This window comes from Rutidosis leptorrhynchoides, chromosome 2, assembly GCF_046630445.1.
Source record: "Rutidosis leptorrhynchoides isolate AG116_Rl617_1_P2 chromosome 2, CSIRO_AGI_Rlap_v1, whole genome shotgun sequence".
In the NCBI taxonomy this organism is placed as follows: Eukaryota; Viridiplantae; Streptophyta; class Magnoliopsida; order Asterales; family Asteraceae; genus Rutidosis; species Rutidosis leptorrhynchoides.
Window position 1 is genome coordinate 686,277,074 of NC_092334.1, and position 19,053 is coordinate 686,296,126.

The 19,053-nt window shown below is 33.2% G+C and overlaps 1 protein-coding gene across 3 annotated transcripts; it reads right to left on the bottom strand.

The window, feature by feature from the left end:
• Nucleotides 1–10,139: 10,139 nt before the first annotated feature.
• On the bottom strand, nt 10,140–18,298 carry LOC139894025 (nucleobase-ascorbate transporter 6-like). Of its 3 annotated transcripts, none has more exons than XM_071877232.1 (15): nt 18,175–18,298; nt 17,484–17,625; nt 16,492–16,589; nt 16,239–16,412; nt 16,018–16,118; nt 15,473–15,548; nt 15,326–15,385; nt 14,714–14,898; nt 13,171–13,267; nt 12,749–12,835; nt 12,085–12,143; nt 11,905–11,996; nt 11,424–11,501; nt 11,174–11,334; nt 10,140–10,544 (listed from the first exon to the last, which is right to left on the bottom strand). In XM_071877232.1, the coding sequence occupies exons 2-15, from the start codon at nt 17,587–17,589 to the stop codon at nt 10,326–10,328; spliced, it is 1,593 nt and encodes a 530-aa protein (XP_071733333.1). In that variant the 5' UTR covers nt 17,590–17,625; nt 18,175–18,298; the 3' UTR covers nt 10,140–10,325. The 3 variants fall into 3 exon arrangements, with proteins under 3 accessions (XP_071733333.1, XP_071733334.1, XP_071733335.1); XM_071877233.1 differs by lacking the exon at nt 18,175–18,298 and adding an exon at nt 17,796–17,904; XM_071877234.1 differs by lacking the exon at nt 18,175–18,298 and adding an exon at nt 17,722–17,768.
• Nucleotides 18,299–19,053: the final 755 nt, after the last annotated feature.

Genomic DNA, 19,053 nt, shown 5'->3' on the forward strand with positions numbered 1-19,053 from the left:
GAATTATTGCTAAATTAAGTAGTGTAACATGTTTAGGTAGCTAAATGATCCAAACTTTGATCCTAAACATGATTTTTGAGAATTAAAGTAGACTTTTTAGGTCTAAAATTCATGAACTTGATTAAATTGATGTAAATGCCATTTGAAACTTGTTTAATTGCTAGTAATGATTATTTTGACATGTTATTTGAGTAGAATGCTTATGAACTTTGTAACATTTTCATATATGCTTATTTGAAAAAGTGTAGAATTAATAAAAATGTGAAAATGAGCATGAGTTTAATATAGATTAAACATGTTATTGTAATTGTTTTAATTTGTTATTTTGCTAACACTAATGCATATTTGGATGCACAAATTTTGTGTTTAATGTGTTTTGCAGAGAAATATCGATACTGATGGTGCATCATCATCATCTAGGCAACCTGCTCCGGAACCACAACCAGAAATGCAATATGAGCCACAATATGAACCGGAGCAACAACAGGAACAACAACAACAACCTGATCAACACGTACCATACTATGATCCGCAACAAGAATATATTAATTCCTACGTACAATTTTCGATTCATCCGATAATAGAACACCCAACGATTCATGAAGAACAGTTGCATCCCAATTTGAGATTTGATCGAAGTTGGAGAGATTACCCGACATATCAAAGTAACAAATTTAAACTGGTAACAAAAAATGTAGAAGTGCCGAGGGTAATCGATTGGGAGCCTTTGGAAATGGTCCAACTAGTTAACTCAGTTAGACAGCATCTGATCCAAAGATATGGCAGCTCTTCTTTTTCCGATTGGGAACGTTTATTCCCCATTCTTAGGCCTGTATATAATGAATGGTGTGTTGAGCTTATGAGTACTATATCACTTAATGCGGATGTAGTTAGGTTAGATGATAGAAGTTTTCTTAGATTTTTACTTAGTCGTAGGATGTACAGGATGTCCATGCTGGACATGGCCAGGGCTTTACAGATTTACACTCCTGATGAATTACTACTACCCGATTGTACAAATTTGATTTATCATGGGGAGCGGGTAGATAGGAATTTTGACGCGGACGCCGTCCGGAGGCGTATGTCAAATTATAATGTTTTTTCGCTGAGAGGAAGACACTCCTATTTAGATATTAACAAAGCAGAGCTACGTATTATACATAGATTTTTAGCTAATTCAATTACACAAAGAGGTAAAAACAAGGAGAAGATGACCTTACACGACTTATTTTACCTTAAGTGTATTCGAAACACTAGAAGTTTTGTTAATATCCTCTACTGTGTTGGTTTTTATCTGTCCAAAATAGTGGCAGGAATACAGAACGGGGGAATAATAGGAGGAGGTATTTTTGTTACTCTCATTGGAGAGTATTTGGGTGTAGATAGGGATCAAGGGGGTCCACTGATGGTGTGTAGAAAACAGGTTGATACTTTAGGATTGAACGTCTATCAGGGTGCAAAGGTATTAAAGAGCAGACGCAATCAGGCAGTACCATATGATGGCCGTCATCCACATGTAGAGAGAGATTCAGATGAGGAAATGGAGGAATCGGATGACATTAGGGATGTCATTAGGGAGGCTATGACTGACGTTTACCAGCGTATATATGAGGTAGAAATGACAAACGAGACTAGACATAGTTAGTTCGAGCAGTGGCACGCCGAGAATGTGTATGAGCATTCCAGGCAACGACAGCATGATAGATGGCACTACCATCAGCATCAGATCATGAGCCAGCTATCACCTCAGGTACCAAATAACTACGTACCGACCCAACCTGCTTACTATCCTCCACACCAGCCCGATATGCGACCACCATTTACTCTCTACGACCCCAACCAGACCTATCAGTACACCTATAACCAACCGTGAAACCCGCCCGACGACATGAACTGGAACCCCTATCCAGATTGATATAGTTCCCGTTGGTGATTTTTATTTTTATTATTTTTATTTATTTATGTTTAAACATATAATATTGTGATACTTTTATGTAAGTTTTAACATTTTTATTATGTTGTACTAATATTTCATATTTGATTTGAAAGTGGAATATTAAGTCCCATTTCAAATTACCATGCATGTTATTATTTGTATGTATGTATATTGTCAATTGTACACAACAGGGTAAAACAGCGAATTTTCAAAGATTGGCATTAAGTTCAGCAAAAGCTACTAATTTTGACGACAAAACGAAAAACAAATGTGATGTAACAACAAGACGGAATGAACAAATGATGTGCACCATTTATCATTCAACAAACAAACGCCAATATGTTTGGAATCTTTGGTAAAATTTAATTATTTTTCTACGCTAATCACCCTCAATAATTTAAATTGTTACTGATTTCTTGCAAATGAGGGCATTGTAAGATCTTAAGTGTGGGAAGGGTTAAATTCTTTGTTAAATTCTTTCGAATTTTTAAAATTTTTAACTTATACACTTGGTTACCATTAAAAATACTAGTAACGCGGCAGTTGTATTAAAATCTAGTGCTCTCTGATAATAAAGAACAGCCCTAGTCTTATATACTGACTACCCAATTCTAGTAAAAATTTTCAAAATTTTCAAATAAATGAATTCAAAATCATGTTTATACATATTTATGAATGATAAAACTAGGTGCTAACACCGAAATTATTGTTACCTTGGAAAGGACATAAATTGAGAAACAACCTAAAATGTTAGAATTCATTTAAAATTGAATAGAGGAAAATAAAAAGGCAAAGAAATAAAAATAAAAGTCAAGTGTGGGAAAAATTTACCAAATTATTTAGAACATATATCACATATTTTTGTACAAATAATTGAAGATACTTTTATTTTGGACAATTTTATCAGTTTTACCCAATTTCTTATAATATATTTGAAAGAAAGATAGATCTACACGATGAATCAATTCCATCATTAAAAAGAAGTAAAGTCTTCCGAAAAAGACACGCGCTTCTTGATTTAGGTCAAGAAGTTGTCGTCCAGACCAGTTGTAGAGTCTACGAAAAATCTTGAAAAGTTTCTCGAAAATCAGCTGAAAATCCACGGACCTCAGCATCAAACAGGGTCGCCAAGTGGTCAGACTTATCCTAACCATGAGAGGATCTGTCTCGTACAATAGGGGGCACCGTGCAAATTAGCTTATAAGACTAATGAATCAGATTCCTAGAAAGGATAATCTCCTTAAAGATCAAAAATCAGCTTTTAAGCCTGATATTACTCAATCCTTGAGATTGACTTTAAAGATTGAGAATTCAAACTCATGGAATTCGATGATATCTAAACTCGAGCTTGAACGAGAAAATATTTTAATCAAAATTACAAACCGATTTGTTTTCTGCAAACCCATTTTTAATGTGTTCATTACCATTGAACGTAAAATCCTAGGAATTCACCAGGAATTCATTAGGTCACCTGAACCAAATCGGGTTTCAACCGTAAGAACGATGGTTGCATAGCATGGTCGAAGACAGGACCTTGTGCCAGACCAAAAAAACTATAGGGTGATCTTTACTATTGCTCCTACAAAGGATAGTAATTGCATCTGACACGTTATAGACCATAATTATCAGCATGTCACGGGACATTGCCTCAACAGTTGCTTGTTCAACGCTTTCCTTTACAACCGGACGGTAGTTTACCGAAAGGTAATATACGGAGCAAGTAAACTGAACGTGTTGCTTTCCCAATACAAGGTTAGCAAGTGGGTGACACAAAACCGCAAGTTTTGAGCTAAAATTTTCAAATCTGAAACCCACCAAACCCACAAAAACTATTTGCAAACACCGGTGAAGGGTTATTCCGGAAAACTTATCTAGGGTAAAAGCTAGATTGAATTTTCAAAAGATCAAATGTTTTCATAAAGATCCAATTTCCTAAAAGGATCTAAATTTTCATAGTCATGTGGGACTGTAAAACACAACGTTACTATCATTGTTCATACCACCGTATAGAAATCACTGATGTACAAAGTGTGAAGAATAAAGAAGTGATTCAAGTATATTTTTATTTCAAGACTATATTGCTTGAGGACAAGCAACGCTCAAGTGTGGAAATATTTGATAATGCTAAAAACGAACATATATTTCATAGCATTATCCCTCAAGAAAGACAAGCTTTTAGTTGCAATTGTTCTATTTACAAATGATATTCGTTTAAATAATAAAAGGTGAAGACAAAAGACAGATTCGACGAATTGAAGACGCAAATGACCAAAAAGCTAAAAAGTACAAAGTACAATCAAAGTAGTTCCAATTGTTGATAAGAAACGTCTAGAAATTACAAGAGTACGAGCCGCAAAACGCAAAGTACAAGATATTAAATAGTACGAAAGGACGTTCGAAAATCCGGAACCGGGACCAGCGTCAACACTCAACGCGCGACGCAACGGACTAAAAATTACAAGTCAACTATGCACATGAATATAATATAATATATACTTAATTCTTAAAATTATATATATATATTATATTATATATTAAAACCGTCGGCAAACAAGAAAACAAAGTTTCCTGAGCTGTAAAAGAAGGCCATGCGATCGCATGGCCAGGAAGACCAATTTCCATGCGATCGCATGGGAAGGAATCACAGGCCACATATATAAATTCAGCGTTTTTCGGACGAATTTCATACATAATTTTCAATCTCTCTACAGATATATATATATATATATATATATATATATATATATATATATATATATATATATATATATATATATATATATATATATATATATATATATATATATTATAATTTTAATTTTAATTTTAATTTAAGATTAATAATAATAAGGGTATGTTAGCGAATGTTGTAAGTGTGTAAGTCAAAATTCTGTCCGTGTAACGCTACGCTATTATTAATCATTGTAAGTTATGTTCAACCTTTTTAAATTAATGTCTCGTAGCTAAGTTATTATTATGCTTATTTAAATTGAAGTAATCATGATGTTGGGATAAAATATTAAAGACGGTGTAATTGGGCTTTGTACCATAATTGGGGTTTGGACAAAAGACGGTTCGTAGAAAATAGTGTTCGGATGTTTGAATGTTTATCAATTTCTATTTATTTACCAAACGAATTCATAACATGATAAAAATTATGTTTTTCGGAAAAAAAGAAGGGTTATACTTTTTTTTCAAGTCAGGTCTAAGTATGCGACCCGATTATATTACTCCTAAGACCACCCCCTATGGTTAGTTACCCGCCCATTACCCGCTCATTACCCGTAACTAACCATAGGCACCACTTAGTTACCCGCATTAGTTACCCGCTTTCACCATAGATTTAACGGAAGAGTTATAGGAATTGCGGGTCCCAGTGCTTTTTATTGTTGGACTTGATGCTTTATTGCTTGTATGTTGTATATTAAGAGGAGTATTGTTTTAGCCATGATAGGGAGTGTTTAATTATGAGTTAGTTATAGGATATTGGTGTTGATGTGGCGCTGATGTGGAAGGTTAAGAGGATGAATAGTTTAATTACAATAGGGAGTGGCCTAAGTAATCAAAGACTATGACTAATGATCATTTGGCGAATCTTATATATAATAGTGTAGGGTCCCATGACCCCACTATTTTAAAATTTTTGTATACACTGTACTCTAGTATAACTCTTGATGACACTAAATTTAAACATATGACTCCGTATATTTTTAAAAATTATGGTTGTATAAAGTTAAAAAACCACTAAAATACCCTTCAAAGTTATTAGCTTAGAAAAAAAATTAGGACCCCATTGACATAATTGGGGTTTGGACAAAAGACCGACACTTGTGGAAATTTGACTATGAGCTATTAATGGGCTTTATATTTGTTTAATTGAATGATAGTTCGTTAATTTAATATAAAGATTTACAATTGGACGTACCTATAAATAACCACATACACTCGATCGGACACGATGAGCGGGATATTTATAAGTACTAATAATCGTTCATTTAACCGGACACGGGAATGGATTAATAGTCAATGGACTTATTAAAACAGGGGTGAATTACATACAAGGAAAATTGATGTAATTATAGTTTAAGTCCCCAATTAGTTGGAATATTTGACTTCGGATATAAGAATAATTTGACGAGGACACTCGCACTTTATATTTATGACTGATGGACTGTTATGGACAAAAACCAGATGGACATATCGAATAATCCAGGACAAAGGACAATTAACCCATGATAATAAACAAAAATCAACACGTCAAACATCATGATTACGGAAGTTTAAATAAGCATAATTCCTTTATTTCATATTTCATCGCACTTTTATTTACTGTCATTTTATTTAATTGCATTTTTAATTATCGTACTTTTTAATTATCGCAATTTTATTTATTGTCATTTTATTTATCGCACTTTAATTTATCGCACTTTAATTATTGTCATTTACTTTACACTTTAAAATAAGTTATATTAATTTTTAATATGTTACATTAGGTTTTAACTGCGACTAAAGTTTTAAAATCGACAAACCGGTCATTAAACGGTAAAAACCCCCTTTTATAATAATAATACTACTTATATTTATATATATATTTATACAAATATAGTTTTTTAAAATATAGCGTTAAACTTGGCTAGTTCCCTGTGGACGAACCGGACTTACTAAAAACTACACTACTGTACGATTAGGTACACTGCCTATAAGTGTTGTAGCAAGGTTTTAAGTATTTCCACTCTATAAATAAATAAATAACTTGTGTAAAATTGTATAGTATTTAATAGTATTTCATAATAAATGTATAACTATTTCGTATACACCTCTACGCACATCAGGAGGCTATAGATGTTAGATCTACCCTCAATAACCAGAGGAAAAAGAAAACGCCCTCTGGAGAAAACGGTGCAAGGGAAAAAGAAGAGGGCGAAATAAACAGGGGAGAGAACGAAAGAGAACGCCAACTAAATCTCCGATGAAGTGTCGGAGATCGGTAGCGGCCATAAAAAATTTGAGTTCGAGCATAAACTAAGGGAATAAAAGAGCAACAAGTTTAGAGAGGGGAAAAGAAAGCTATTTATTTATTTATATTCTTATTATTTTATTTTGTATAACATTTATTACTATTAATATTATTATTATTAATGTTATTATTATTGTTATTGTTATTGTTATACTAACGTGTCTGCTGGCTGATAATATAACCAGTGTTGTAAAAGTCGGCCGACTTGGCCGACGCGTCGGCCGATGCGTCGTTTTTTTAGGTTCTCCGTCCCGTTTTTTCTGAAAACGACTCAAAAGACGATCAAAGCTAAAAGTTCGGTCAAAGTCTGTTAAAGACGGTCAAAGTTGGTCAAAAACAGTCAAATTTTTGTTAAGATGTGATATGTTTTAAAATTAGAGTTTGTTTTCATTTTTTGGGCCGCTCTTTTCTTCGTATCCTTACTAATTATGTATTCGGTAACATTAATTGAGTTCGAAGTTTGATTGTATTTAAATTCAAGTTCTTATTTAAGAAATTTATGGTACAGAATCAACAATATTATACATATATAAATATATATTTAAGAAATTATTAATAAAGTCAACGTTGGTCAACGACCGATGCGTCCCCGATGCGTCTCCGACTCGGCCGACGCGTCCTTTTTAGGTCTATACCGATGCGTCCCCGACTCGCGACTTTTACAACCCTGAATATAACAAAGAATAAACTAAAACTTCCGAAAGAAAATGTGAGCAAAGTTCAAGCAGTGAGTAGCATTCAACAACTTTTCCTTTTAATTATTTCGAAATATTATATAAGAAAATGATATGAAACGCACCCTTAAGTATTACATGTTTTATCCCCCTAGTCAAAACGCACCCTTCAAAAAAATGAAACAACCAAAATTCTTGTAGCATTTACTCCGTAATAGATGTGGAAATGAACATGAGAAAGATAAAATGTGTTTTTATATCTTCTTCTAATATGGCTCGTATACGGGAAAACCAAGTTTTCCTCTAGTTGATCTATAATAATAACTAGTCCGGACCGGCCCGCGCGTTGCGGCGGGGGCTTTCGGACTACGTATTCATATTTAACGTAGCTTTGTGTATTTACAGAGGGGAACACGGCTCATGTGTTAAGCGCCGTTTTAGATGTCGTTGTGTTAAGCGTTTTTTAAAAAATATCCGTTTCGAACGTAGTTAGTTTTGTTTTGTTCAATAATTTTTTTTCGAGTGTAACGGTGCTGTCGGAAAAATTTAACTCGCGACGAGCAGAAAGATACGGGCTGTCGTTGTGTTTAGTGTTTTTTAAAAAATGTCCGTTTTGAACGTGGTTAGTTTCGTTTTGTTCATAAAATTATTTCGAGTCTGACGCTGCCGTCGAAAAATTTAACTCGTGGCGAGCGGGAAGATACGGGTTGTCGTTGTGTTTAGCGTTTTTTTAAAAATTGTCCGTTTCGCGTATAGTTAATCCCGTTGGGTTCGTAAGATTTTTCGTAATTGAACGGTGGTCTCGAAAAAATTTAACTCGCACCGAGCGAGAAGATAGGGCCCGTTATAAATTAGGGTGGAATTAGTTTCTTTTATTTTAATAAAATTATATATTTACACTTTTAACCCCTGAGAAAGTGTAAATTTGAGGGGTCGTGTAAATATAGGCGAAGTTAAGGGACCATTTGTAATGCGAATCAAATTCAAAACTAGAATCAAATTGAACTAAAGCTACATAGATAGCCAACACATTTAGTCTAGGGTTAATTATTAATTAATTTAATCAACAAACAACAATAACGTCTACATCCCTTTGTACTTTTGTGCCCACCAAGTTTCATGTTTCTTCTTATCAAACTATTATGTTAAACACCCATATCATATCTTTTCGACGACTTCACTTATAAGTGTTGTGGTCTAGCCGAACCCGATTTTAAGTGCCCTAAATCCCACATCTAGTCTTATTTGTTAAAAGTTATACCACGATTTCTACTAGTGTTGCAACTTGTGCTAGAACATAAGTTTATAAAAATGTTATGTATAGCCACACACAATATTCTTGACAACAATAGGGGAATAATATTCTTGGCAATAATTGATAGGATGGGGATGGGTTCCTTTCAATATTTTGTAATGGGCCCACCCATAATTTGATACTTTGTAATTTTTTTAATCAAAAGGATATCTAGTCTATAAGGTTATAATGAGTGATGTAATAGAATGGGCCATGAAAAGAACATCTACCAAACATTTGGATGGTCATTGAGCCAACATTTACACATACACATTGAAGGTTTCTAAAGGTACTATTGAGTAAATGTTGACCTTAGTACACCTCATTGGGTTAACCTTTTTATTATTAGTTGGTAGTTGAGTTGATGAAGTAGCTTCATTTGTGTACTTTTTAGCCTTTGATAAGCTTGGCCTTTATTGAGTTGTATCACATGAATTAGAAACTATAATACTGGAATTATTATACGGCTTTAATGATTAATCAATGCGATTAATATGTGTGCTACCCAAAACCTATAAGCTTATGAGAAGATGGCGAAACGAAAAAAAAGTTTGGCATTAACCCAACGGTCTAGTGTGCATAGACAAACATTTGAACATACTAGGAGATTTTAAGCGAGTACAATGTCCTACTATATGGTATATTGGTATGTTCATAAAAAAAATAAAAAAATAAAATAAAAAAATAAATAAATTATAGTTGATTGATATAACGAAAGAGTTTTGAAGTTTTGATATATGATTCTAAAAACCACCTTGAAGGATATTATACAAATGAATTATTTAGGCACTTAATATTGTAACATGTAACACCAATCATTAAAAAGTCGCAGCTCAAAATTCCATTTGCACCTCTAATTTATCACCTTTTTTTAAGAAACTTTACATTGATGATATACTTTATGCATGCTGGATTTTATGCTTTTAAAGAGTCTTTTACCATATTTCTAATATATGCTCACTCATTCCATGTTACGTAATTTTAAGCAAAAAGTTCACTCTCCTGCTAATTGTCCCACTAAAATGAGATCAATGTTAGCCAATGTACAAATACAACCTAAAAAAAAAAAAAAAAAAAAAAGTCTTGGTGACATTCAATCTGTTTAACATTCTGCTAGTTTATAATTTATCCCACTTGAGAATAAACACACCCAATGCAATGTATCATGAATTCGGCCACATAAGTTGATCATTACTAAAAAAACAAACTTTTTCTCGCTACCATAGATATTGCAGTCAAGTCAAATTTACAGTAAGAAAAACAAAACAAACTAACAATTAATAAATGTGACTGAAAATCATTGGAGAATTGGACTGAACTTGTACCGCATTCACATACGATTGCTTCCATATTTAATCGTAACAACATTAATGAGTTACCTTTATATATATATATATATTTTTTTTAAACAGATGGGAAGTATTTGTTGAGATTGAAAGGCAGTGAATAGAACTCTTCACTTCGTGAGTCGGTTTTGAAGGAATGAAATTTGTCCCACCAATGTTTGCCACGATCTTTCCTTATCGAACCGTCTTTCTTGTGAATTGTGTTGTCCAAAAAATAAGCCGAAATTCCAGCCACAAATGCTTCAGATGAGAAAGGTACGTTGACCATGTCGTTGAACTGCAAATGACAAAATAAGTGCGTGATTCAAGATCAACGAGACGTCAATTGGCAAGCATAACATGCTCTTTAAGATTACATAATTCTGTAAGGAGGTCAATTTGACTTTTGAAGGCCCATTTGACTTTTGAAGGTCAAGCCTTCTATTTTTCAAAATAGTATTAATCAATATGTAACATCTTAAAAGTCAATCAAGCATAATGAAGATACTCCTTACAGAAAGCTAGGAAAGTCGATGCAGCTTAATAAAGTTGGGAAGATGGGTGGGTCAGGTGTGATGTGTAATGGGTTGAGACATTTTGACCTGTTAAAACTTTTTTGCAGCTCTTTAAAGATCTCATATGTAGATTACTAATGTGTTAGTCATGATTACAAAAATATTTTAAATAATAATTTAAGTCTTTGAATAAATCGTTTTAGAAAGTTGTATACATTAAAAATAGATCTTGGGCTACTTCCAACCTGTTTGACCCGTTCCACTTGTAGCTAAACAATCGCGTTTCAGATATAATCATATATAACATGTCCATCTAGCCCAACAATTACGTAAGCTTACGGGCTGAGATTGCCTCCTTGAAAGTCTAAAATAAAAAGATTTATAAAATTTTAAAAAAGAAATTATTGCATACCCATCTTGCAGACGTGTGTACAGGTCCGTAACCATTAATAGCTAAATACTCGTTAAAGTATTGAGGCACAGACAAGCCCAGAAAGAACGAAAATCCCAAAATGAACTTTGTCCTAAAACTGTTCAGGTTGCAGAATTGTAGGTAGCTCAAACCAGCTGAACCTGCACAAATACAAGGATATATTGCAAATGCAGAAAATTATTAATTATTAATTAATTAAAATTATAAAAAGCAGCAATATTTCACTTACCCACGTACGCGAAGAATAGGCAATATAGAGCAGCAACAATTGGTGCAGGAATTGAAGCAAAAACTGCTCCAAATTTCCCTGCATATAACTACCAATTAGTAGTTTCAAACCATTTACTTATAAATTATAATTGGGTTGATTTGTGTTATGTTAAATCCCCGATAGGCATCATATATTAACTTTTTAACTTATCATATCACATGTTCAACGATTATGGTTATCGAATAATTAACTAGTAACGTTATCAAATTTTCACGGTCTCACCGGTGCACTCTGGTCCAGCCTAACAATTTAAACGTGTGGTCCGGCCCAGTTTAAATATATTCATCAAAAACCAGCAGGACGGGACAGTAAACAAACATTGGCCCGAATCTGACAGGACCCATTTCAATCTATATCAAAAGAATATCCATCTCAAGATTTCAACCAATCCCCCATATCCCTACCCGTTCATTTTGTTATATTTATAAGTAATTCTTACCAAGAATCGAAAAGAATATCATAAAACCGGCTGAGATCTGTACCACTCTTCGACTTCCCACACGGGTCAATGCCAAAAGACCCGCATTCTCACTGCAAACACATCGTGAGTGAGATGAGTTAGTGTCAAATAAAGCAACAAAAAACTATAAATTTGTGATTTGAAAATGCAGAGGCTTACATAGATACTGAAGAACCATTTACAGTTCCAAACACACCGGACAATAAAATGCCAATTCCCTAACAACGAAGACAATTCACAAAAATGGTAAACATGCAATTCTCTAGCATATAGATATAACAAAAATGAAAAGTAAATTATTTTAGACAGAGAAACCCTTTAGCATACTACTCAATAAGGTAACTTTTTTCACTTCCACCCAGTGGCGGAAATAGGTAGGGACAAAGGGGGGCATCCGCCCCCAGTGGATTTGCAATTTTCAGTGTAAAAATTTTGGGTTTTTCGATTTTGTTCCAGTGAAAAAAAAAAAAAATTTTGCCCCAAATCCTCCATATTTTGCCCCAAAACCTTCGGATTTTTCCCTAAAGCCTCCATATTTTGCCTCAAAATCTCCAAATTTTGTCCAAAAACCTTTATATATTGTCCAAAACCTCCAAATTTTGCCCAAAAAACTCCATATTTTGCCCAAAAATCTCCAAATTTTACCCAAAAAAGTTGCTACGTTTTTTTTTTTTTTAAAAAAAAAAATCGCCCCGGGTGAAAAAAATTTCTGTTTTCGCCACTGCTTCCACCTCTTTGTACGTATATGCGGATCCATTATAATGATCTCCAATACATTACATTGCTCAATTATCTTTTATCTCAATATAAAAGGGTAATTTACCTGCCATCCTATACCGCGGCTTAAAATAGATGAAGGCATGTGAGTTGCACTTGCATACCTGGAAACCGCCATGAAACCACCTGTGGACTGATGTTACAAATGATACATGTTGAAAATATCTAATCAGACTTTAAGATGGAGCAGAAGACAAAAAATGGGATTTGTTGTAGCTACAGATTCAATCAAGTAGGCAATTTGGGCTGCTTAGGCGGGTTGGCCCGAAAATCATTTTCTATTCATCATTTCCCATTATCAATTTAAAACCAACTAATACGTTTTTATGATTACATATTTTTTTACAAAAAATTTGCCCTAACCCACCTGACCTATTTATGATTAAAAAATAAAATGACAGAAATCTGCACACTTGGTTAACAGCCAAAAAAGGATTAGGTTGTTCAATGAAGGGTAAAACAAGGGACCTCTATTAGAGTAACAAAAGCAGCCATCATCATAGCAAAGGCTTCACCAGCGTCGAATGAGGGAGCACCCCATTGAAAGGGGTAGGGAACTCTTATCCTGTAAAGTTTCAAAATTAGCCATTAGATAACACACAACTTAAGCAACGAACACCATAAAAGGTGTAAAAATGGGTAATCCTGTGGGGATCAGATTGGGTCAGGTCTGATTGCTTAGACTTGAAACATTTTTGTCCATAAACATGGTTGCAAAAGGCTACTTGGGGACTAGCAGCTGGGGACTTATACAACTACGAACATTAAAGACGTAGAATTGTAATAAATTATTATATTCATAGAATGGTAAAGAAATACATTATATTGAGAAAGGTAAATGGAACAAAAATGAGAACTTCACCAAAGATGTACTCTGGGAGCTCAAATATATTCTAATCCGTTCTTTAACTGTAAGAGAACTCTATTTAATATTACCAATATAATCATTAAAGGTTAGGGCATAGTGTTTATATGGGTTTCATGTGTGTGTGTTGTTGTGTGCTTGTATGTAGCTGTATGTGTAGGTATGCTTGTCTTTTCGTGTACGTATGAATGTATTGATGTATGTTTATGTATGGAAGTATGCATGTATGTTTACGCAGGTATGCATTTATATATGTATGTTTATGTTTATGTAGGTATGATTATGTACGTTTGTATAGAAGTATGTTTATGGATGTTGTATGCTCGTTTATGTATGTTGGTATGCTTATATATGTGGGTATGTATGTCTATGCATGTATGTAGGTTTATATATGTATGTGTATGGATGTATATTTTTTTTGTATGTGCATCTAAATACGTTTATATGTGTCTATAATTGTCTATCGTTATTTTGGTGTAACATTGCTTGCGCCTTCCATGAGCTCCGTACGGCACACTCAGGTATGCATCGCTTTCTGTTTTTAGTATTGTTTCAGTTCTGGCCGGAGGTCCACCGGAAGCAATCTCTCTACCCTCTCGAGTAGAGAGAGGGACGCCTTTCTTCGAATACGGGTCCTGCCTGTGGACGGAGAAATGACTTCTCTTCTACTATAGGGTAGAGGTAGGATTGTCTACATCTCACCTCCCCTATACCTCGCACTTGCGGGATTGAGTATTGTTGTTGTTGTTGTTGAAGATTAACACAATGTCTTTTTGATGGTGAGAAACATATGAAATTGTTGCCGTACAAACATCCAAAAAAAAAAATTTGTGTTGTCATACTTTACAAGGTATGAATATCCTTTTATGGTGGTAAAAAGAACTGGAAACCACAAATTGATATAAACAGTGAGTACCCGCGAGGTTGGTTAAGTTGGGTACCTTTTTGTGACGTTTCACCCTTTCAAGTATATCATGATTCTCAAAGAAAACAATTTAGAAGGTTGTATGAAATTAAAAACAAATACCAACTTTCAGCCCGTTAAACACATTTGACTTGTTTATGTTGTAGCTAATATTTCTCATAACCCAGATCTACCAATTCATAAACCATATATTACAAACAAAGAAAGGAGCAACATCTAACCAGGGAGCAGCACTAATTAGTCCTGCACGATCAGTTCGACAGCTATTTTGCGTCCTTGGCGCCGCATGGTTGTAGGCCCCACCAACTGTAAGTAAGTGAGCATAGATCCAAACAATTGCCACTGAGATCAGAACAGCAAAACGATCAAAGATATTTTTTCCCGAATGTACCAGATGGGCTAGATACTGCATATAACCAAAAGTAAGTTAGTTGTTAATAAAGTGATTAGGAACCATTACTCACATACATCAATAATTGCAGAAAACCAGAAGTATTATAAATAGTTAATATGTTAAATATGACGACAATGATTCTAAATTTTTTATGATTATTTTTTATGTATTTTTGAGCAACTTTTGACCCATTTAACTCGTTTGACACATTTTCAGTTGTATCTTAGAATTTTATTTTAGTTTTAAAACAAATCGGCCCATTTATTCACAAACAGGTCAAATTGATGATAACTCTACAAGAAACAATCAGATGCACATAATTTACGTAGTTCAGCAATACGTGTGACTATCAATAATGATACATGTATAAAGAAATTGTAATCTAGAACTACCTTTAATCTTAACTTGTGATTATAACCATTGGATATAACTGTATTACCTGAGACAGAAAAATAAGAACTATGAGTTGCGGCAGCCCGATTTCAACACATCTGGAGACCTGTAAATCAATAACATTTATATACCAGCAGCCAATAGGAATAGTTTCAAGATTTTGTTTATAAATAAATATAAATATATATCTCACCCCGGGGAATCCAAATTCATACAGCCCAAAACCAGCAAGAGAGACCAATGGAACCGCTGAAAGTGGACTCAAAAACCTACAGAGAAATTTAAAATGACGTTGAAGCAATTTTACAGGTCGAAAACGAAACGAGTTGAATAGATTTAAATAGCTATATCTATATTATTAAGATATTAGTCCCACTTATATAGTCAAAAGATTTAGAAAGTTATAAGCTTTTAAATTCAACTGTCGTAAGTTTCAACTTATTCAGCACGCTCCGTTTTCAATTAAGCATCGAAGTTACCAGTTAGATATATAACGCGAAATTAACCCATTTCTAATTTAAATGGTCAAAGTGCCACCTTTAGCTAGTGACTTGGTGGAGTAGTTTCTTGAAGGGTAAAAAGTAAACAACTTTAACAAATTTCTCATTCCAGGTACTAAACTTCTATTTATCTGGTAAAGTTAAGTTAATAAACTAAAATAATAACATTTTTTCGGGTAGTAAGACAAAAACCTAAATGAGAGTTTTGAAAAATTTGGATAACTTATTCTTAACCAACCTGGCAATATTTCTCCAGAGGCCGCTGAATCCTAAAACAATTTGAATTGTTGAAGCGATAATCATAGCACCCTGAATTGCACGCATTGTTTTCTTGAATTTCTGAACAAAAAAATCATTAAGTATTATAAGTTGTTCGATATATGAAAAATCTATCTAGAACCTCTTCTAGATTCAAAACATAAAATAAAAAAAATACTAAAAGAAACTTGGTTCACAAACTGTAACAGGATTTGGATCATCCCATCGAGACGATAGTATAATTGAGATTGTAGGTGCAACAAAAGTATATGAACCCCCGATCACAGCAGGTAGTCGAGTTCCAAACAAAGATTGCAGCAATGTGTTCAACCCAGCAACGAAAAGCAGAGTTTGAATAACTTGAGCTTTCTCATCCTAATAAAATCATAAAAATGTTTTACATATTTATATTAAGAAAACAAATATATTATCGAAAACACATTTTATATCTTACATCGCCACCTCCCATTTGAGGAACTAAAGCCGTAGGAATGAGAACCGTTGTACCAAGCATCACTATATAATGCTGAAAACCAAGTAATATTGCTTCGGCTGCAAATAATAACAACAATAACTAAATAACACAAAATTTATTTAAGTTCATAAATACCGTTGCATACAATTTGAAATTAATCAACTGTCTCCAAGAATGAGTGCCATTGTTCTTGTAGGGTAACTCTAGAGACTTCCCAAAAAAAAATTCTATTAGAAAGCTTAGAACCTCAAATGTGCATGTAAACTAACTAAAACGTTTTAATTTTCGGAAACGGGCACCTAAACTGACACTAAGGTGATGTTTGCTTTTTAAGATGTTTTTGTCTGAATAACTATAAAACGTGGTCTGAAGATCCGTAGGCTGAACATCAAAGACTGTTTTTGTGTCTGCAACTTGCAGACAAAAAAGAATTATCTTTGTCTTTGGAAAAACAAAGAGTGTGCAAAATAAAAACACTGTGGAGTGCAGACATAAGACCTAATAAGGTCCTCACAATGAAAAACAAACAATACCTAAGTAATTGAAACAAAAACACGCAAACTCTTTTTTCAGAAATAAATAAAGAGAATAATGTTAAGGTAAGTGTGAAGCAGAAAATGAAATGTGAGATGCCCACACATAAATTATGATACAAACTTAAAAAAAAAAAAAAAAAGAAAAGAAAAAAAAAAGCAGTAATGTCAACCACAAACCTTTAATTAGTTACAGAAACTGAATAAAGATTGCACAAGAATCAGAATGAACTAATACCCAAATATATAACCTTAAGAATATTCATAAACCATGTGCCTTAAAAGAAACATTTTTTAGAATCATACACAGAATAAATAAAAAAAAACAACCTTTTTCACAACATCTATAAGATTCATAAATATAAATAACTAAACTCAATATAGACTAAAAACATATAATAATATTAAAAAATAAATTATAGAAAGCAAGAAACTAACGCCATGGGGGTGGACTTGTTATGCAATAAGAAACATTTGGAAGCTGATCTTTTGGTGGGTGTGGTGCCGGTTCATCAGCTTTTGCTCCACCACCACCTCCGGCCATCTTTTCAAATATTAAATTACTATTTTACGCCTGTAACTGCAAAATAAACACAACCCCAGATCCCAGATGCTTTACTATCTCATCATAATCATAAATCATAAATTAAAAAAAAAATGGTCAAATTTAACCTACAAAGATAAAAAGATTGATTATTTCATAAATCCGGTAAGAACAAATTATAAAAATATATCAACCCAAAAACCCACATTTTAAGTAGCAAGCACCCAGTAAACCCTGAAATGTAAAGGCTGAAGTAAGTAGTGGGAGTAATAATAAACTCAAGAAAACTACAGTACAACCATTGTAATAAAAAATATTAATTTTATCTTTTCAAGAAAAAACTATAATTGATATGAACTTGTACCCAAAATCAAGAAAGTGGAGAACTTTTCAAGACCCCACAAAGAAAAAGTTTATAAAAAGCGAAAAAATTATAAACCCATTAAAAAGTGAAAACTTCTATAAAAAAAAAAGGGGGATTTTTTTTTTCTTTCTGCAGAAATAATATACTGTAATTAAATAGTAATTCAGTACATTCAGTACATGAAAATATGGTGAAATATAAAAAATTGTATAAATTTTTACCTATTTTGGCTTGTTGGGTTTCAGAATAAGAAGAATCTTTTGAATTGGGTGAATATAATTTGTTTTTTATTACTCGTAATTTATTACTTTTTTCGTTTATATCTGTTTATATGTTGTTTATTTTTACAGGTGAGTTTGGTATATAAGTTATGAAGTGAAAGAGAAATGGCACCGAGCTTGAAGTCTAGAAGAACTCTAACGATGTCGTTTTCATTAGTTTAGGTGTCGTGGTATTTATGGACCAATAATAAAATAATAATAATAATACTTAATTTCTGTAGTTGCACACTTCATCCATTTTTAATTATTATTATTATCGGTAATGATTGATTGAATGTTTGACTATGGTATGTTAGTAGTTATCTCATGGAACTTGAAACTTAAAAAATGGAAGTTGTAGTTGCTTCGTGAGTTTAGCTTCTTACTTTTAGGGGTGTTTGGAATTAGGTTCGGAAGTGACTATCTAATTACAAAATGAGTTTTGCTAACTTATACTTAGTATATATGTTATGTGGTACATTTTAAAGTGTAACAACAACAAAACTCAATATCAAATGAGTACTATATGAAATGAAAGAGATGACATATAGATAATTATTTCCTTATCCGAGAATAAATAAAGTCGTTTCTATACCCGAGTAGAGAAAGTTATCTCTCTCTCTATTTAACAGATATTCCTAATGGACCTCCGGCCAATTAGTATGAAATTTTTTTTAAAAAAAATTGTAAAATAAAATTAAAAACAAAATTGAGACGCCATGAAAATGATAAAATCAAATTTCCATGGGTTTTATAGTCTGCCTGAAATTCAATTTAGACTCTAAAACGGCGGTTAAGACGCTTATAAATCGACGTTTGATGTTGACTCAAAAATAGAGT

What these genes read in the sequence shown, in the direction of transcription:
- LOC139894025 (XM_071877232.1), bottom strand. Translation starts at nt 17,589, where the DNA reads ATGGCCGGAGGTGGTGGTGGAGCAAAAGCTGATGAACCGGCACCACAC. An exon ending in CTAATTAGTGCTGCTCCCTG is followed by an intron (nt 13,268 to 14,713) that starts GTTAGATGTTGC and finishes GAAACTTTACAG; the next exon opens with GATAAGAGTTCCCTACCCCT. An exon ending in CTTTTGTTACTCTAATAGAG is followed by an intron (nt 12,836 to 13,170) that starts GTCCCTTGTTTT and finishes TTGTAACATCAG; the next exon opens with TCCACAGGTGGTTTCATGGC.